General features: G+C 51.2%; 1 protein-coding gene across 2 annotated transcripts in view; it reads left to right on the forward strand.

The window, feature by feature from the left end:
- The window catches only part of cttnbp2 (cortactin binding protein 2), a 54,101-nt gene that overhangs the window by 15,668 nt on the left and 17,207 nt on the right, over positions 1-21,226 (forward strand). The window contains exons 3-5 of one of the 2 annotated variants that reach the window (XM_062547177.1): positions 11,085-11,309; positions 16,318-17,887; positions 21,101-21,226. The exon at positions 21,101-21,226 is cut by the window's right edge and continues 81 nt beyond it. In XM_062547177.1, coding sequence (XP_062403161.1) covers positions 11,085-11,309; positions 16,318-17,887; positions 21,101-21,226 — 1,921 coding nt within the window. The remainder of the gene's footprint in view (positions 1-11,084; positions 11,310-16,317; positions 17,888-21,100) is intronic. The other variant, XM_062547178.1, reaches the window with a different exon arrangement.

The raw sequence follows: 21,226 nt of genomic DNA on the forward strand, positions 1-21,226 counted from the left end.
GTGTGTGTGTTTGTGTGTGCCTGCAATGTGTGTGTATATGTGTGTGCTGTGTGTGTGTGTATATGTGTGTTCTGTGTGTGTGTGTGTGTGTGTGTGTGTAGCAGCTGTGTGGGAAAAAGGGAGAGCTCATTACAGTATGAGAGTGCTACTCCTCAGCCTCCTTACCCAGCCCCCACCGCGCACGAGCCTGGTCCACCTCCGGTCCAATCAGAACGCAGCTGAGAGGAGAGAGCAGAGCGCGCAGGCAGAGAGAATGAAATGCAAATGGAGATGAAGATGTGGATGAGTGTGTGTTTGTGTGTGTGTGTGTGTGTGTGTGTGTGTGTGTGAGAGAGAGAGAGAGAGAGAGAGAAACAGAAACAGAAAGAGAGGAAGAGTGTGTATATGAGAGAGAGCATTCTTGGTTCTGCGCGGCGTGTTCTGTGCAGGGTCTGTTCTGCGCAGCGTGTTCTGTGCAGGGTCTGTGATGTGATGTTCTCCCCCTCCTCTCCTCTCATCACGTTGGCAAATGCCAGAGAGATTGAGGCGGTTGACGCCGTGGCCCGTTTATGTAAGGCCTCCTTGCGGGGGCTCTATCTCTCTCTCGCTCTGTCTCTCTTTCTCTCTCTCTCTTTCTCTCTCTCTCTTTCTCCTTCTCTCTCTCTCATGCTCCCTCCCTGTCTCTCTCTCCCCCTGTCTCTCTCTCTTTCTCTCTCTCTCCCTCTCTCTCTCTCTCTCTTTCTCCTTCTCTCTCTCGCGCTCCCTCCCTGTCTCTCTCTCTGTCTCTCTCTCTCTCTCTCCTCCATGGACAGATACAGAGGGAGGGAGGGAGTGAGAGAATGGGAGAGGAAGAGTAAGTGAAACAGACAGAGAGAGAAAGAGGGACAGAGAATATGAGGGAGAAAGAGAGTAAGTGAAACAGAGGGGGGGGGGGGCGGTGGCAGGCTCTCAGATGTGCTCTGCTTGTTCTGTTCTGTAGTTGAAACAGAATTCGTACAAGAGGCTCGACGGTCTCACATGAATATGCCGGCTCACTCTCTCACTCTCTCGCTCCCTCGCTCCACCAGACACCCCCAGCCACTGGGTCTTGTCCTGGGTCCTCTTCCTGCAGCAACCAGAGACCACTGCAAATGGTTCAGATGAGTGCGGCAGGAGTCGGGCTAGAAACCGTACACAACTCAACCCCCCCCCCCCCCCCACCACCACCCTCTCCCCCAGCACTCTCAAGCCAGAAATTGTACACAACTCTCCATTCCCCCTTCACACACACACACACTCTCTCTCACACACACACACACACACACACACACACACACACACACACACACACACACACCACCACCACCACCACCCCCAACGCCTCGGCCCCAAGTGAGTCCAAAAATACACTGGAGCAGCCCTCTTCTAAACAGATGTTTCACCTTTTGTCAGCTCCCACCTCGTGCTGCGCTGCACTATGCTTCAATAAAAACATGTTTCCTTTCACATGCTAATGTTGGCACAGGCTTAGCCGTGTGTTTGCAGTGTTATGTGAAATTATGTCAAATCTGGAGCACGAGTTAATCTGCATCATCTCAGATAAGCGAGGCTGCCAGAATGAGGATTTCTCTCTTTTTTCCTTCTTCTTCTCTCTCTCTTTCTCTTTCTCTTTCTCTTTCTCTCTCTCCCTCGCTCTCTCTCCCTCTCCCCTTCTGTGCTGTGCTGCATGTTTGATGCATGGTTAAATCTGGTTCTGCTGATCCCGAGGGACCGGCCGGCTTTTTCCTTCTGGAGTGAGAGAGTGAGAGAGAGAGAGAATGAGTGAGTGTGGAGGAAAGGATGGAGAGAGGGAGTGAAGGAGGGAGATAGAGGGAGAGCTAGTGAGTGAGGGCTGCTGTGCTGTGTTTGCGTTCCTGTGTGTGTGTGTGTGTGTGTGTGTGTGCATGCGAGTGTGCGTGTGCGTGCATGTGTGTGTGTGTGTGTGTGCAGGTAATCCACAGCTAACCCAGAAGCAGCCCAGAGGCATTGCTTTGCGTGCTGACAGAATGAGTCAGCTGCTACACACACTCACACACACACACACACACACACACACACACACACCAGTTTGCATACGCACATGCTCCGATAGACACACATACTCGTGCGTACACGCACGCACACACACACACACACACACACACACACACACACACACACACACAGGAATGCACATGTGCGTACACACCACACACACACACACACACACGAACACACACATTCAAACGCACACACAAGTATGCACACACACTCCCACTCACTCTCCCACTGTCCTCTATGTAGGATTGAGTAATGGAGTCTAATAGCATGACTCCTGCGCTTTGCCCTCACTGTACCCGTTATATCAGCCATATCACATTTTCATATCCTTGCCTTTTTAAACAGCAGTTCATATGGACAGTTCACAACACCTTTTTGTATGCATATTCAATTTCATTGAAACCTTCGCTAGCCTGACACCCTGGTTTTATCATGTTTTCCTGCCGGCCAGAATGTAACGACACCCTTTGCAGCAGCAGGCTGTCAGGATTGATCCCTGAGGTCAAATAGATGTCCCTCTTTTATTCACCTTCTTTTGCTTTTTTATGTGCTGGAAACACTGACCACACCATGAACAAATTGTTGATCATTATGATTTGTACCATATGAGTAAATCGGAAAGGTACTAGTCAGGTTGAATTTGATGTCAGAGTCTTCCATCAGCATTCCATGCAAAATATCTTGCATACCTAGGTGGCCAAGTATATCTCATTTACCCCACAAGATGAATTTGGATTCAGTACACCTTCATCCATTTGTTGTACTGTATGTAACTATGCACTGAGCCATCAGGGGCTGTGTCTGAAACATAAGTACACACGCTGGGCAGTGTGCATTTTCCGGAAGTTACGTCAGAATAGACTGTCCGAAAGTCAAGCGGTCTTACTAGATGGGTACTTCGTTTGGCGTGATTTCCAAGCGTGCATCCATGCATCTTTTTTGGCCTCAGATATCCCATAATCCATTGCGCAGGTCAAGCTCCACACGTCATGCAAATCGACAATGGTTATATATTTTATCAACCATTTATAAGTACATTTCTTTAAACATTGTGTTATACAAAAATTACTTTTTAACAAAATCTGAAGAATGCCTGCAGAAAGGGCCACCAGGGACTGACATTTGTATCTGTCCACATTGGATCAAGCTCAACACACATGAACTGACAGACTGACAGACCAACACCTCCACCACCTCCACCCCCACCCCCCACTGTTGGGGCCTGGTCACATGACTGATAGAAGGAGCAGGTGGCAGATGGCTGGGGATTCTGGGAGATTTCCGTAGGGACAGGGCAGACCCTCGTCGGCAGCCCCAGGGGCCAGGAGCTCCCCTCAGAACCCCCTACACACACACACACACACACACACACACACACACACACAGCTCTCACTTAGCCCCCTCCACCCCACCCCAATCTGCAGCCTTATTTAAGCCCCCATTGGCCTACATCTCCCTCCACCATCTCTTCACCAGCAGGCTCTAATATTACATATAAATACCAGTTCAGTGCTGATTTTGATTGGTCACACCCCACCCCACCCTGTCCCCTCACCCACCCCAGCTCACACCCTTCCCCCCACCATAACACTTACATCCTCCTTCCCTTCCCAAACTCTCCATCTCCACGTCTCTCTAGAGTGGGAGCGAGCCGGAGGAGATCGAGGAGCAGTTGGAAAGGACTCAGTCAGCAGTCCTCTGTCCAGTGAATACTCAACACACAATGGCTACCCTCACTACATCAAGCCTGTTCTCCTGCACACAAGACACACACACACACACACACACACACACACATCCATATATTCATATAGTACACACACACACACACACACAAAGACCAGATCAAATATGGATTGCTTACCTTAGAGCCTCCTGCCGCTATGCTGGCAGGTATTGTGCTCTGACTTGCATTAGTGCTCTAATAATTTATCAGACTAAGGTCCTCCATTAGTTGAAAGCTGAAGGGGACTCGGAGCCAAAAGGGATCAGCTCTCATGCTTTGTTTTGACTGCTGTCAGGTTCAGTGAAGACATGTCTCTGTCCCTGTCCCTGCCACGTCACTCTCTTTCCCTCGAGTGGCAGGAGCTGGTCCTTTCTATCCTAAAGAAACAACGGAGGCACATTTAGCCATTTCAATATCTCAGCGTTCTGTATCAGAACAATAATGCCGCTGAAATGTCATCCCCCCCCCCCCCCCCCGCCTCTCAGCCGAGGTGGATGTTCCCTGCGAGCAGTGATTTGGCTGTTTTTTGGGGTGCTCTAGATGTCCTTTTTTAGCCCGGTGCGTTTAACGACCTTGTGAGTATGGAAGGAGAGAGACAGCCGCTGCGGAAGTCCTTGGCCCACAAAGAGCTCTCTGTGTCGGTTTAATTGAAAGACTCCTTGTGGAGGACCAGACACCACTCACACACAACACACACACACACAGACACACACACACACACTCATAGGCACACACACACACACACACACACACACAAGCACACACATGCGCACACAAAAGCCTCACTCATAAGTTAACCTTTCCCAGCCAGTCAAACGAGGACCCGTGGTGGCTCTCTGCTGCAAGGCTGATGCAATAGTGCGGTGCAGGGCTCGTCAGTGACACTGCAGCCCGGCACAAAGCAACCCCAGCCTCCTTTGATATCCTGCAAAAACATATCAGCTCTTTCACTTCCATTCTTATGATTTGGCCGTCTCAAGACAACCCATCTCCTTAAGTACCTCTACTGGCAGGGAAGGGACGGCCACTTTTCAGCTGTAGATTGATATGAGAGGGTCGGACGGACATGCAGGGCAGGTAGCCACCATCCCAAGGGCAGTCACTAAACCCTGAGTGTCTGTCTGTCTGTCTGTCGCACAGCAATACAGTATTGATCTTGTTCTGGCGAGAGTTGGCAAATGAACGAACACGTCGATATATTGAATGGGCCAACAGCGGCAGAAGCAGGATCCCTTTGCAGTCGGTCCTGGCTGATATTGGGACGAGTGAGTCCGTGGTGTTTCCATCAGCGCGGCCTGCTTGTCTCCATTCCTCTACTGAAGTTTAATTAATTGGCGTCTCTCTGGCATGTCTTTAAAAGGCCCACTGTTGCATTGTGGGATAGAGAGCAGGGCGTGAGCGCTTGTGTTTTGGTTCTGTTATTTCTTTCTGTGTGTTGCACCACTACATCCACTCCATGCATCCACACACAGTTGCCTACGCCTCTGTTCCTGCTCATATCTTCACAGTATTGATCCTGTTCCGGGACCGGCGAGAGTTGGAAAATGAACAAACGGGTCAATACATTGAATGGGCCAGTAGCTGCAGAATTGGGGTTTTAATTGCAGTCTGTCCTGGCTCATAGCGATAGTCTGAAGCCTGGACGCTGTTGTTCTTGTTGTTGTTCTTCTCTGTCCCTTTGATGTCTCGCCCTGCAGAACTTTCTACATTTGTTTTGTCTTGGTTGTGTGTCTCAAACCTGTTTGTGCAGGTAGAAACGTTGAACTTTTTACATTTGTTTTGTGTTGGTTGTGTGTCTCAAGCCTGTTTGGTAGAAGTGTGTGTTTTAGTGTTTTGTCTTGGATGTGTGTGAAGATAAAGACGTTGCTGTGGTTAGTCTCTCATACTGTGAGTGGCCTGCTACAGTAGCTGTAGCCAGAGTTATGGGCTGGTGCATTACGGTAATTATAGCAATCCGCTCTATAGCCCCATTATTTATGCATGAGGCCAGGATTGACACATGGCCAGATATGTAAAGTTCTGAGATTCATAAATATAGGATTAATGGCTCTCTAAATAAATCATGTGGTAGATTTTTTTTTACTTAGCATATGCACATCACATCAAAAAAATCACTTCTTCCTTCCCTCTCTCCTTCTGTCTTGGTCTATATGCGTGTGTTAGTCGTTAGCCACAAGCAGTTAGTTTGTATAGTTTTGTGTTTGTCTAGATATGTGTAATAGTCGTTAGCCACAAGTAGTTAGTGTGTACAGTTCTGTGTTTGTCTAGATATGTGTGTTAGTTGTTAGCCAGAAGCTGTTAGTCTGTACAGTTCTGTGTTTGTTCATCTTGTTTCTCCTCTGGACTTCTAGCCTAAAGATATTCTCCTTTCTAAATCTCTCCCTGCACTGTCTTTCTCGTTTCTCTTTCCCTTCTCCTGTCTCTTTATTTTCTCTCCCTCCATCCCTCTCTCCCTCCCTGGCTGCTGTACTTCATCCCTCTCCTTCTTTCTGGCTCGTTCTCTGTCTCTCTCTCTCTCTCTCTGCGCGTTGGCAGGCGGCCGGAGGGCCTCTCACCCAGTGTCAGTGCATGCCTATAAAGGTTAATGCTAAGAATACCAGGGCCCGTGCTCAAGTGCTGGTAAATAAGCCACACCTGTGGGTTGTGCCCCTCCACCCCCCCTCCACCCCCCGCCACCCCCCATCCCCTGGCACGGCCTGTCCAGGACCGCTCTGCTGGCCGCCCATTGCGTGCCCCAGCAGGCACCTCCTGGCCAGACTGGCCTCAGCAAAACAAACCTCCATGCCCATGACTCACGGACAGGCTGAAACCTTAGAGGCCGCAGCTTGCCAGGCAGAGACCGAAGTCGAAGTCCACACCGCTGGCATTTCAGCGTCTGAAGAGGGCGGGGGGATGTTGGTGGTGGTGGTGATGGTGGTGATGATGGTGGTATCAGTTCTACTATCGAGTTGCTCACTGTCACTAGAGAGGGCTGTGGCACCCGGGGAAGCTGCCCAGTTTTGTGCGTCGCTTTGCTACGATGTCTGCCACTGCCATGTCGACTCCCCAGGGGTGGGGGAGAAGTAAAGGTCGGTTTGATCGCCACTCCACTCTACCCCCCCCCTGGTTCCTCCACACCTCTGAACACAAACTAACAGGGTAACAAACTCATTCCTCTCCGAGTGTCAAAGTGAGGACGTGAAGGCTTGTGTTAGCCTCGGGGGATGACTGGACTGCCATGGACACTTTCTCTGTTGGTCAGTCTCTTCCGAGGAGAAGTGTGTGTTTTTTCCAGTGACAGCTGTTTTGTTAGACACAGTGACAGAATCGATGGAGCGTGCAGCCACTTGCTGCTGACATTTGAGGGCAGACTGACTGACTCATGTCCACTGCAGGGGGTTTGGTCAACTGGTGCGGATTGCCCATGACCTCCCCTGACAAACTGACTGGCCAGTCAACTTCCTGTCAACCCCCCCGTGGACCATGTTGCTTCCACCCCACCCCGTCCCACACCTGAAGTGACCTGAGAAAGCAGATGATGAACCCTCTCCATTATTAGGGTACTCTGTGTTCGCTGTGCGATATTTTAATACAGTTGTTTTGAAGACATAAATGGAAAGCTGTGTGTGCAATGTAGAAGTGGAATCAGGGCTACCGGAACAACCAACCTGACAACCTTAGCCAGGTGGCAGATGGTGTATTTTTCACTCAAAGGATTGTAGAGGGTATTTTTGGAAATCTCTGAAGTTCAAAAAACTAAATTCCTTATTCCTGTCAGCGTGATATGCTGCCATATGTTACATTTTCAGTCTGCTGCTGTCTGAAAGAAAGGAAGATCTGTAAGATCTGTGTGTGTTTGTGTTTGTGTGTGACTGACTGATTGTGTGTCTGTGTGTGTGTTTCTGTGTGTACGTGCGCGCTCGTATTTTCATGCACGTGATGTAAGTTAGGTGGGTGGCATGGCACAGCAAGCTCTTGAGTGGTCTAAGAGAGGGCACCAGTGCCCAGGCCTGGCACAACACAGCATACCAACCAGCAGCTTTGTGTCCCCTGCCACCCGTAAACAGATGACAAAGATGGGCGCCCCCCACCACCACCACCCGACCCCACCCCACCTCCCTTTCCCCTGGCTGTGCGTGGTACCTCTCTCACCCCCTGCGGGGGCCAGCGAAAGTGTCTTTGTGTGGGAGGTGAGGGGTGGGAGTGTGGGCTGGCGTCGGTAGCCGTGTGAGCGCTGGCGATTAGGAGGGGGATTTGCCAAAGCCCTGCTGGAAAGCACCAGATGGCAGCGATTCCACAAAGCCTCCGCCTTCTGAAGAGGCATGTGTCAATGTGTCATTCCTCTCAATTGCTCCGTCACGTCTGCATCTCCTTCGCTCAGCCGTGTCTTATGCCTCTCGCTATCGCTCTCTCTCTCTCTCTCTCTTTCTCTCTCTCTCTCTCATACTCTCTCTTTCTCCCTCTCTCTACTCTCTCTCTCTCTCTGAGTGTGTGTCGCTCTCTTTCTCCCTTTCTCTGTGTGTGTGTCCCTGAGTGTCTCTCTCTGTGTGTCTTTATCCAGCAGCCATTCCAGACTCCTTTGTTTACTCTGGGGCCTGGGCAGCCATTGGTCAAAGTAACAGCAGCGCTCGTGATGTTTAGCCTTCGCAAGCGGAGGCCCGTCTGTCCGCCCTCCAGACAGTTTACAGCAGCAGCGGCGGCGTCTCTGTGTGTGCTTTGGAGAATTGATCTTTTCCTTCTTTGGTGAAGCAACCATCCCAGGAGAGATGGGGCTCTTCATCTCTCTCTCTCTCTCTCTCTCTCTCTCCCTCTCCCTCTCTCTCTCCTTCTCTCTCTCTCTCTCCCCTTCTCTCCCTCTGTCCTTTTCTTGCTCACTCTTTCTCTCTTTCTCTCACTTTCTGTATCAGTTTATCCTTCTCTGTCTCTCTCTCCCTCTGTTCCTCTCTTCCTCGCTTTCTCATGCTCTCTCTCTCCATCCTCTCTTTCTCTCTCACTCTCTCTCTCTCTCACTCTCACTCTGATTCTCCCTCTCTCCCACACCCTCTCTCTCTCTCTCTCTGCATGGGGAAGGAGAAAGGGAAAGGAGAGTGAGTCCAATATCTTTCACTCCTCCAGTTTTTTTTGTAGAAGCACCATCTGTACTAAATAAGGGCAGTGTCTCGGCGTAAGCCTGGGTCCTGCGACTCCTGCAGCTCCGTGGTGTGTGTGCAGCCTGCCATGAGCTGCACTCTCTCACATTCACACACACACACACACACACACACACACATACAGTATATACGGCTTATGTTGAGACTGAGAGAGAGAGAGAGAGAGAGAGAGTGCAGATTTACTGGAAGGGCCACAGGCCCTAATGGAGAGCCATTTTAATCAGAACTGGTATCAGACAGAGACCTGAGTCAGACGCTTGCCGCTGATTTATTGCCTTGTCATGCTGCGACGTGCCAGCCTCCGCTCTCTCCCTGAGCACTCGTAACACAGTCCTAGGGTCACACACATGCGCGCACACACACACACACACACACACACACACACACACACACACACACACACACACACACACACACACACACACACACACACACACACACATACGCACCTCCGTTTCCAGTAAGCCTACAGTACTTTCATGTTTTTTTTAACTGTATTTGTCAAGATATTGAAAGGAAACAGCACTCCAGAATCTTCTTCCATTATGCCAGTCCTTGATTATAGAGCTGGACTCTGTGCCCCTGGGATGTGCTCAGGGTCTGCTGGAGCTCCCTAATGTAATGTAATCAGGTGTGGGTCCAGGCAGACGCTGGTTATGGGTGGGTGACGGGAGACAGGCCATGGGGCGGCACCGGTGGGTACGGTGGCGGAGGCTATAGGGCTGCGCAATTAATGGATTTTTAATCAAAATCACAGTTTGATCTGATGCAATTAGTGACCTTGTGGTAATGTAAATGGTAATCTTATCTCATCTGAAGTTTTTAGTTGTGTCATGATCCTCCTGATGTTAAAGACAGTGAATCTCACTTAACATGTGTTAAGTGTTGTGCTTCACATGCACTGGGCACACTCACCAATCAGAAGTGGGACAACTTAAAGGGACACTTCACCGATTAGCATTAAGCTTTGTATCTTTAGAAAACCAGTCATGTTTTTGAATGGTCGTGCATTATTTCCTCAGTTTGCCTTGAGATGGGAGAAATACGGATTTCAATGAAACCCATGAATAGGACTTCCTGCTTTCAATGATGTAAAATGATGATTCTTACATCATTGAAAGCAGGAAGTCCAACATTGAAATCCGTATTTCTCCCATCTCAAGGCAATCTGAGGGAATGATGCACGACCACTCAAAAACGTTTTCTAAAGATACAAAGCTTATAACGCTAATCGGTGAAGTGTCCCTTTAAGCTAAATGCGACTTTCAAAAGTTGTATCGCAAATTAAATTCGGAATCACAATATCTGTCAGTGAAATTGCAGTTCTCTTATGTTCTCCAAATGGTGCAGCCCTAGCAGAGGCGTCTGGTTTCCCACGGCCCGCTGGGCAGGCCAGCTGGCCCTCGGACACACAGCCGGAGCGGAACCCTTCTCGGGCCGTAATAGATTCTACCCGGCTGAGTGCTCACCTGTTCTCGGCTTGGCCACACGTGCGCGCTCCCCCTTTTTATTGAGGGGTTTCTGTGATTGAGCTCTCGTTTATTCACTATAATAATGTTATCGGAATTTCCCACCTATTAGCTTATACATTGATTTTGCAATGAGGTTAATACACAGGGACAGTTAATATGGTATTATTATAGTTTTGTTTATTTTAACTTGCTTAAAACACTGTCCTGCAGCTTATACACAATGCAGTTAATACACAGGAAATTACTGTACTTTCTCACTCTCCCTGATTGGCCATCCATGCCTGTTCCTTTCTCTGTCTCTTGATTCCAACTTGCTCAGTCTGTTCCAATAACCCCTTCTCTTTCTTTGTGTTACTCTCTTTCTCTCTCTCTCTCTTTCTCTTTCTCTCTCTCTCTCTCTCTCTCTCTCCCTCTCTCTCTCTCTCTCTCTGTGCACCTCTCTTTCTGCCTGACGTGTTCTGTTTAAGCTACCATACTGGGGGCTAGTACTGTTGCTCAGTGTTCTGAGTGTGGTGGTGGCCCCACAAGATGAATGATGTATGTGTTCAAATGGTTCACTGATGTGAAAGTGTGTTTTATTAAGTGCAGTTTATTAAACCTCTCTCTCTCTCCCTCTCTTCTCTCTCTCTCTTCTCTTCTCTCTCTCTCTCTCTCTCTCTCTCCCTCTCTTCTCTCTCTCTCTTCTCTCTCTTCTCTCTCCCTCTCTCTGTCCGTGTGCAGGCCCGTAGGAAAGAGGTGTTCCTTCAGGAGCGCTACGGCCACTTCAGCATGACTGACCCGTTCCTGGCGCTGCAGCGCGACTTCGATGGGGGCCCGGGCGACAAGGAGCGGCGGCCGGTCAGCACCAACCCCATGGCCATCCTGGACGCTGTCATGGCCCACTGCCGCAAGATGCAGGAGCGGATGACCGCACAGCTCGCTGCCGCCGAGAACCGCCAGAAAAGGGTAGGTGTGTGCGTGTGTGAGATAGATAGATAGATAGATACTTTATTGACCCCCAAAGGGAAATTCAATTTCAATCTCAATCTCAATTTCAATCAAGAGATCAGGATTGTGGATGTGTGCTGTATTTGTGTGGGTGTACAGCACATGTATGTGAAGTCCAGTGAGTTTCTGTTCTTGGACGTGTGAGTGTGAACACACCCTAGGGTGCGTGTGGCTGGCTTTGTGTGTTGGTGAGAGTTACTGTATGTGTGTGTGTGTGTGTGTGTGTGTGTGGCTGGATGTGTGTATTAGTGAATGTGTTTTTCATCCTCTCAGCTGGATTACTGCGATTAGATAGTGACTCCACAGCCAGATGGGGCCTCTGGCTTTTGGGCTTGATTCCCCCTGTTTGTCACAAGTTCTCTGGATGAAATAGAATAGAAATAGTGTGTGTGTGTTAATGTGTATCTGTGTGTGTATGTTTTAGGGCGTCTGTGTGTGTAAGTTTTTGTGCGTGTGTGTATGTTTTTGTGTGTGTGTGTGTGTGTGTGTGTGTGTGTGTGTGTGTGTGTGTGTGTGTGTGTGTGTGTGTGTGTGTGTGTACCTGTGTGTACCTGTGTGTACCTGTGTGTACCTGTGTGTATGTTTTTGTGTGTGTGTGTGTGTGTGTGTGTGTGTGTGTTTGTGTAAAATAGGAATGTAGAGGCCAGCTCTATCAAGCCATGATTAAACCACAGCCTGTAAGTTTTTGGGCTCTATTACATCTTCAAGCAAAGCACATCCCTAGTGAGCAGCTCTGAGCCTGCAGCCATGCAAACTCAAGTGAGCAGGAGTGGGAGCAGAGGCGGAGGAGGAGGAGGAGGAGGAGGAGGAGGAGGAGACGAAGGCTGCCAGCTTGTGAAACCCGATGTGCGGCCCACCTCGCTTCAAACCGCCGCGCACCTGCTGCCCTCTCTCGCAGCAGCGCCAGTGGCCCGCCTAGTGTTTCTCACACGTATCCTAGCAGCCATCCTCTGCCAAGCCCAGCCTCGAGTGACCCCACCGCTGCACGCACACACACACTCACACACACGCACGCAGAGGGGCGCGGAGAGATGACCTCATCTACCCGCGCCAGTGCTTCCCCTCACAGCATGCGCGCCGCTTGAGCTATATGCTCAGCTCGGCGACCTCATCGCACCCCCTGATTGGACAGTGGTCAGCTCAGTGATGTCACAGGAGGCCGTCGGCTGAAAAATTGGCGGATTGACCTTGCCAGATGCCGCATAGCCCAGAGAGCCCCATACAGCCCTGTCAGCAGGGTGACCCCATTAACCTGAGCCGTGGGACACGGAGCATGAAAGGTCTCCTCTGGCCTCCTTCCTATCCGCGTACCCAGGGTGCTCCGAGAGGTAGCGTAGCGCCCCTTCTGAGTAAGCTCTCCAAAAGGTCCAAGGAAATGCTAATAAATCTGATAATGCAGTCATTGGGTAAACCTGTTCAAATTCCTCTCAAATTAAGTTCGTAGTCTTACAAGCAGAGAGGTTAAAGGAGCCTTTTAAGGTCATGCAAAACGTATTCAGCTGTTTTGGTTGGAGTTCGGCTGTGTGAATGCATTCTACTACTAATCGTAAACAGTGGGTAGCTCTTGGCCATGTTCATTAAGTCAAAATAGCTCTTAAGGCCAGTTCAAACACAAGATCCGCGACGAGACGAGCTGCAACATTCTAAAAACCAGCGACGTTCTAAAACTCTGCAACTAAGATTTGACATGTTGAATGTTTAGCGACGGCTTGCAACTGCTTGCAACTGCTTGCAACTTTTGATTCACACCGCCGCAACTGCTCTCCGCAACCGTCTTAGACCGTCGCAAATCTTTGGTTTGAACTGGCCTTTAGAGGAAAGAGGGTTGGAGACCCCTGCTCTAACAGGTTGGAGACCCCTGCCTTTCACTCTAGTCCACTCCTTTGCCTCTGCTTGGAGCCTTTCACAGACATGAAAAAGCTCCAGCGTGGACAACTCATAGCTCTAGCTGTACACCACAATGGCTAATCTCAAAGCTATAAAACTAAATCAGGAATATGAATAGAACAATGGAGCCATGATAAGGCCTCAGGGGAGCTTTTTAGTGTTGTTAATGATTGAAGTGGGAGGATAGAACTGTCATGATGTATTGGATTACATCCTCTGCCATCCTTTAACTGCCCTGCATTCTGTCTAATTCAACATCCACATCTCCTCGGAGCTTCCACTGTTCATCAGCCAGATCCGGGCGCTGTCTGTCTGCTTTCTCCCCTCCTCTCCTCCTCTCTTGTCCTCTCTTTTCCTCTCCTCTCCTCTCCTCTCCTCTCCTCTCCTCTCGTCTCGTGACTGGGGCTGGCGAGCGTCACATCTCTTTTGTGTCGAGGCAGGAACAGCTCATCCTCGCCGCCTCACTTCCTTTTGTCGCTGTCCGTCGCAGCGTTCCTGTCAAGGGATGACTGAGATGACTGAAATCCTTCCCTGTTCTCAGAATAGAACCACGGTCGCTGGTTGTTATGGTGACGTACATACTTATACGAGAGTGGTAATGATAGCTCTTGTTGGTCTGTGCATGAGATGTAAGGTAGAGCCGAGCGCAGCTCTGCTAATATCTGCGAATAGGCTACAAGGCAGTGCGTTTCCAAGCCATACATCATGACTTTATCCCCCACATTACTCATTGACAGCAGAGGAGTTTGGTTATTGCATGTAGGCCAGTGCGAGTGTCTTCCGGCGAGAGAATTGGACACGGCCCAGTTAACAGCCATATTATTCTTGGGGAAGAGAAGTGTTGAAATATTCACCAGGCCCTCAATAAGGCAGAGAGTCGGGGCCGATCGTCATGCAGGCCTCCGCTGGCTCGTCAGCATACGCCGCCGCCGGCTCGCTCTCTCCGAGTCGAGGACGGATGCGCCTCGCGGGCAGAACTAATTTCTCCAGCGCCATGGATTATAGATGAATCACCGTGGATGCGAGCGGAGAGAAAAGCCGTGAGACGGCAGCACGACGCTGCCACTCCGCTGCCGCAGAACGCACATGAATTTTCTCTTTTGCGTTCATTCATTCATCTTTCATCCTCTCCTCCTTAAAGATTATTATTTTGCTCCTCTCTTTCTCTCTCTCTCTCTTTCTCTCTTTCTCTCTCTCTCTCTCTCTCTCACCTTGCCTCAGCCGCTTGGTGTGTCCTAAAAACTGATGGCAGCAGCACATTCTCACTGGCCGCTGGTTTGGGGTCCACATAAAGGGAAAGACATCTCACTGACCACTATTAGAGCTGCGGTACGGTACGTGGGAGCTAGCTTGCGGCAAAGTCCTTTTAGGCAAGTCCCTCCACTTGGCGGCCATATTGCAATGTTTTTTTGGGCACTTATCGGGCATCTCTTCGGGCGACCTTGCTCCAGCGCCGAGATCGAACACACGATTGGCACTATGTATTCACAGCACACCACATGATTGGCACAATGTATTCACGTGTCTACTTTTTTTGCCGCAGAAGTGCTGGGATATGTGTAGACAAGAATAACAGAATTACAGAATAACCCCATGCATTTCTATGGAGGATTTTTGGAGTGCTCTGCCTCCTCATTAGAAAGTCTCTTTGGCTGTGGTTACGCGAGGGCTAGCTGCAGTGCGCGGGAGTTAGCCTATCCCCCCCCCCCCCTTGCTCCTCCGCTCGGAAGATAATGCTTAAAGGAGTGTTTATGTTTGTTGTGCGCGTTTAAGAATAGCACGGATGTGCGCATCGTTGTTTCCCCTGGTGAACACAGAGGCATTCTGGGCAGAGAGGCGCGCACACGGTCGGAGGGCTCAGCTTTGGCTTCCGCTTGGCTGCTGCCAGCTAGCACTCCAGCTAACAATAGCAGCAAGACACAGATGTATGCAGTACCGCATGGCTGGCAAGGCAGTCAGCGTAATTGAATCATGCGAATGAAACATACGATTCCATCTTTTTTCGCTGTGCGTCTCTCTCTCTCTCTCTTTCTCTCTGTCTGAGAGTGAGTGTGTGTGTACGTGCATGTGTGTTTGTGTACTTGTGTAGAGTGCAGCCGTTTCCATGCAACATCTCTGGACCTCGGCCTTTCTAAAAACTCCACCTGCCCTGGCCGGCTCCCTGCCGGGCTAGCTCTCAGTGCCACCCTCTCAGGAAGCCCTCGCTTCAATTGACCATAAGTGGAGGGCGGTCCGGACATTTAGACATCTGTCATGCTTACTCCTCTGCCCCACTGAACATCTTGACTGGGAGATTGGTTTCTCTTTCCATTTTGGACATCATCATTTAGACTAAAAGAAATTACTGGGAGATCTTAAAAGGTTTGGGCAGCATTAAGAGCCCACGAGTCCTTTATTGTGCAGAGTAACCCAGCTCACCATTTGTTATGTCCCGCTCTGGCTGTTTGGGGTGGGGGGTAGGGGAGGGGGGGGGGGGGGGTGCGGGGATCGGAGCTAATGGCAGTCCATTTGAAGAGGGGGCATCAGCCAAAGAGAGGGAGACAGATAGTATATGAATTAGAAGGGCAGGAGCACTGCGCTGCATATTGATTTACACATTTGTGGAAGGGTTCTCGAGTCTTCAATTCATATGAGTGTGAGTGAGTGTGAGTGAACAGGAGCCCAATACATCAGTCTCAGATGTTGCGTCAGGCTAATGTGTGTAGCAGATGGATGCTTGATGTTTGTCTATGTGCTTGGTTGCCTGGAGTAGATGTGTGTGTGTGTGTGTGTGTGTATGTATGTATGTGTGTGCGAGCGTGCGCGCGTGCGCGCGTGCGTGTGTGTGTTTGTGCAACATGTAACATATGTAACATGACTTTACACAGTCTGTCACTGTCAGCATTGACCTCAATGTATGCAATGTCTTCTTTTATTTTTTTAAAAAAAGGTCCCTTCTGATATACTGTACATAATCTGTGTGTGTGTGTGTGCGTGTTTGTGAACACGTGCATCCATCCGTGCGTGTGTATATGTGTGCATTCATACGTGTGTGGGTGTGTGTATGTGTGCATTCATACGTGTGTGTGTGTGTGTGCAGCTGGAGCTGGAGAAGATGCAGCTCCAGGGCCTGGAGCAGGAGCAGCGTAAGCTGTCGGCGCAGCTGAAGGACGAGCGCGAGAAGAACAAGCAGGTGGTCATGCTGCTGGTGCGCGAGTGCAAGCAGCTGGCGGCCCGCGCCGCCGAGGAGAGCCAGCGCGCCGAGGAGCTGACCGCGCGGCTGGACGAGGAGGCGCGCGCCCAGGGCCTCCTGGAGGAGCAGCTGGCCTGCGAGCGCCGCCGCGGCCAGCAGATGGAGGCCGAGATGGAGAAGCAGCTGGCCGAGTTTGACACGGAGCGCGAGCAGCTGCGGCAGAGGCTGGGCCGCGAGGAGGCGCGCGGGAGCGAGCTCCGCTCTGAGACCGACGGCCTCCGCCGCCAGCTGGAGACGCTGAGGACCCCCGGGCCGTCCGCCGCCGCCGCCGCAAGTGCCGGCGCGTCCGTCATCACGCCGGTCCCGGCCGTCCCCGTGCAGGTGAAGGCCAAGGCGGCCACCGTGTCGGTGTCGGTGGGCACGGACGCGGCCAGCCCCTGCCGGACCACGTCCTCCCAGACGGACCCGATGCCCGAGGCGCCGCCGGAGCCCCACAGGAAGGGCCCGCCGCTCAGCATCCCCGTCAAGCCCACCCCCGCCGCCAGCTACGTGGGCATGAGCCTGCCCAAGACGCCCAGCGTGGGCCGGGGGCTGCTGCACGCCGGGGGGGGCGCGCAGGCCGAGAACGGAGGCGCCGCCGAGAGCCACTCCCCGGGCCCCGGTGGTGCCGCCGCCCCAGCGACCCCCGCGCTGCCCACCGGGGTCAGCCCCCGCGTGCAGGCCGCCCGCTTCAAGTTCCAGGCCTCGCCCTCCGAACAGGACCAAAACGGCACGGCCAACCAGAGCCCGCCGTCCCGCGACCTCTCGCCCAACAACCGGGACAACTTTGCTGCCAAGCAGCAGGCGCGCCACACGGTTACCCAGGTGCTGTCGCGCTTCACCAGCCCCCCAGCAGGGGGCGGTGGTGGTGGCGGCGGCGGCCCTGGGTCCGGCGGCGGCGGAGGAGGAGGATCCATGCGCCCAGGCCTGCCCCACTCCGCCTCGGAAGGGGGCCCGTTCCCCGGCCGCCTGGGCCACCCGCAGATCGGCCTCAAGGCGCCCTCCGCGTCCGGCCGGGTCGACCGCGGCAACCCGCCGCCCATCCCGCCCAAGAAGCCGGGCCTCTCGCAGACGCCGTCGCCGCCGCACCCGCCCATCAAGGTGGTCTCCGACGGCGGCACCAGCCGATCGCCGGGCATGCTGCCGGGCAAGCCTGGCGCCCCCACGCCTCAGCTGCCGCCCAAGCCGGCCCTGGAGCTGGGGGGCGCCGTGCCAGCCTTGACGGCTTCTCAGGTGGGTGCGCCCTGCGCGGGCTGGCCGGCATCCGCATGTTCCGGAGAGTGTCCCCCTGCCACCATCAACACCACCTCCACCTCCACCACCTCCACCTCCACCTCCACCACCTCCGCTGCCATTGTCCGTAGCCCCTCCATAATCCCCACTAGCGCTCCACCCCGTAGCCCCCGTGACCTGGGCAGCCCCCTGGCAACAGCATCAGGTAAAAGGGGACTCTGCTCCTCTCCCCTCCCTCCGGCTCTCCACTGCCTCTCCTCTCTGTCTTCCGCTCTCTCCTCCACTCACCTGTGGGCAGGTTAGACAGACAGCTGCAGGGAGGATGACATGCTAGAAAGAGAGGAAGAGGAAGCTTATAATCCCCAGTGTCCAGTTTAGTCATCCAGTTAAGCATGGTGTCACACTCCTGTCTACTCCATTAGATTTGTCCATCAACAGAGAGACACCCACACACACAGACAGGCAATAATATCAAGTCAAATCATTCTACAGCCAGTGTGCAGGAAGTAAACGATAGCTTAGCCCAAATTCATAGAACTTAGCTGGCCACCTTAGCATCTGTCCCTAAGCTAACAGCTAGGGTTGGTTCTCTGGGCCTGATTATAGTGAACCTTTAGGGTTCTCCTCCTCCTGGCCTGACTGTAATAACCCTTTAGGGTTCTTCTTCTGGTCTTACTATAATAACCCTTTAGGGTTCTCCTCCTGGCCTGACTTTAATAACCCTTTAGGGTTCTCCTCATGGTCTGACTATAATAACCCTTTAGGGTTCTCCTCATGGTCTGACTATAATAACCCTTTAGGGTTCTCCTCCTCCTGGCCTTACTGTAATAACCCTTTAGGGTTCTCCTCCTGGTCTGACTATAATAACCCTTTAGGGTTCTCCTCATGGTCTGACTATAATAACCCTTTAGGGTTCTCCTCCTCCTGGCCTTACTGTAATAACCCTTTAGGGTTCTCCTCCTGGCCTGACTATAATAACCCTTTAGGGTTCTCCTCCTCCTGGCCTTACTGTAATAACCCTTTAGGGTTCTCCTCCTTCTGGCCTGACTATAATAACCCTTTAGGGTTCTCCTCCTTCTGGCCTGACTATAATAACCCTTTAGGGTTCTCCTCCTGGTCTGACTATAATAACCCTTTAAGGTTCTCCTCCTCCTGGTCTGACTATAATAACCCTTTAGGGTTCTCCTCCTGGCCTGACTGCAATAACCCTTTAGGGTTCTTCTGATTCTGATTCTCCGGGGCCTGACTGAAATAACCCTTTCCACTCTGAAGCTGATGCCAGAGGCTGCTCTGTCCCTGTCTGTTCTCCTTCTGCGCTGCCATGGTCCTGTTGCATGCTGTCTCCACCCCTCCTCCTCCACCTTCCTCCTCTCCCTCTCCACCCACCCGCTCCTAAGAGTCCCGCACTAGCACCACCCGCTAACACTCTCCAGCGGCGCCGGAGGGCGGCGGGTCCGACCCGTGCTCACGGTGACGGCTGGAGAACCGCTCTGTGGAAGTCATTGTGTTTGGTGGTTTCTGTGCCGTGTCTGTGGGGGTTTTCTCGGTTTTTGCTCAGACGCTTGTGAGATGGGGTGGTATTTTTTCTGCATGTGTTTGTGACTGTATGTTGTGTTTTGGTCAGCTAAGCTTTGATGACTTACAAAAAACTGTTCCCTCCTTTGCTCTCCGAGAACAAAAACAAGTCTGGTTTCCCCGCAGCCTGAAGGTTACACAAGGCACGGGGAACTCCCCTCGAGGTGCCGTGAAATGAGTTCCATTTCTGAGGCTGCTCACACACTCACACTCACACAGAGGGCCAAGGTCTCCTAGAGGAGACGGTGTGAGGTGTGTGTGACAGATTCCGCTGATAGTGTGTGTCACACACGCCCTGACTCAAGCCTTTAACCCTGCGGCAAATCTGCCCAGAGATCTCTCCCTCGTCTTTTGATTTTGAACAGACTCACCTGCGGGTCTGTTCAAAGACAGTCTTTTTTTTTTTTTAAATCTAGTCACTGACTGCCAAATATTCCTCCAGACTTTGAAAAAAAGCTAAACTGAGGATTTTTCCTCCTCCTCCTCCTCCTCCTCCATGTCTCTCTCTCCTCCTCCTCTTCTTTCCTCCCCTCTCGTTTTTCCAGTCTTTGGGTGAAAGCTGCATTCTGAAGGTCCTTTGCTCTCTCTGCTGTCAGCTCGATGCCTTTAAATCTCAGTGCCCTAGAAGCACTCGGTGACCTCTCTCTCTCTCTATCTATCTCTCTCTCTCTCTCTCTCTCTCTCTCTCTCTCTCTCTCTCTCTCTCTATCTCTGTCTCGCTCACTAGCTCACAGCTACTCCACTAAGCAGAGCCCCACTCTCTCTTTTTCACTTTACTAACAGAGATCAAACCAGATCAAACCAACTGTCCTGGCTAGAAACAGCCCAACAGATTTTTTTAACAAATTGCATTTACATGACATTGACAGCATTCCATTATAGCGCAGCCTAGAACAGTTTTGAATCATCCCTCTTCCCTGCACTGAACTCATTAGAACTCCTCTGCTCTCATCTCCTCTTGTTTCCTCCTTTCAGTTACCGTACTTGTAATGTATTAAACAAATATTGATCATATTTTTGTCATCTTTTATGTTGCAATTATCTGTATTTTCATCAATCTTTTTTTTTTTTTAATATATATAAATCGGTCTAACCCTGTTGACGGATAATAAGTGGTCTGTATTAACATGTGAGCAGATGAATGTGTGATTGTGTGTAGTTAATAGTAAATATGCAGATAGCGTCAGTTTCCTGCCTGACAGTGTGACTGCACAGTGTGACTGGCTGCCTGACTGAAGCTTTGACTTTGATTTGAACAGAGCACCTGCGGAGAAAGCACCCCACTCTCCATCGCTCTGCGCACTGGCCCATAGCCTCTCTGTCTCTGACTGACCCATAGCCTCTCTGTCTCTGACTGGAGAGAAGCCGCCATGCTCTAAATTAAATTAGGCTTGCGGGCCCTCCACAATTATACAACCATAGAATAAAGTACATACTGTACTGTTATATTGAATGTGGCCGTTTGAAGCATTTGAGTGGAGTGTATATCCCACAGGTGCTCATGGGTTGTCAACTGGCAATCTTTTTTTTATGCGTGTTTGTGTCAAAAGATGTTCTCTCTTGTAGTGCTGTATAGAAAGAACCATATATGAATATATGGGGCATTATCCACGGGCAGCTATCTTCTTATGTGTTAAATGAGGGCATACTCTTTATTTTCTCATCTGACATGACCGCCAAAAGCATTATGCAATCTTAAAAACCTCTGGACCAGTGTATGTCCATTGCCAGCAGGTCATTTATTCCCTTGTGTGTCGTTAATGCAAAGAGAACACATTTTGACACGGGCATGCATAGCACTAACCCCGGACGGTAACCGTCTCCCATGACGTTTAACTCTCAGGCTGGTGTCCCTCCATAGTCCCCCCGCTAACCTGCGGTGACCCCGTCGCCCTGGACGACGGGCCCACCCACCTTCTCCAAGCTGCTTCCCAGGGAAATGTCACTTTATTGTCAATGCTGCTTAACC

The sequence above is a fragment of the Sardina pilchardus genome, chromosome 10 (assembly GCF_963854185.1).
Source record: "Sardina pilchardus chromosome 10, fSarPil1.1, whole genome shotgun sequence".
Classification (NCBI taxonomy): Eukaryota; Metazoa; Chordata; class Actinopteri; order Clupeiformes; family Clupeidae; genus Sardina; species Sardina pilchardus.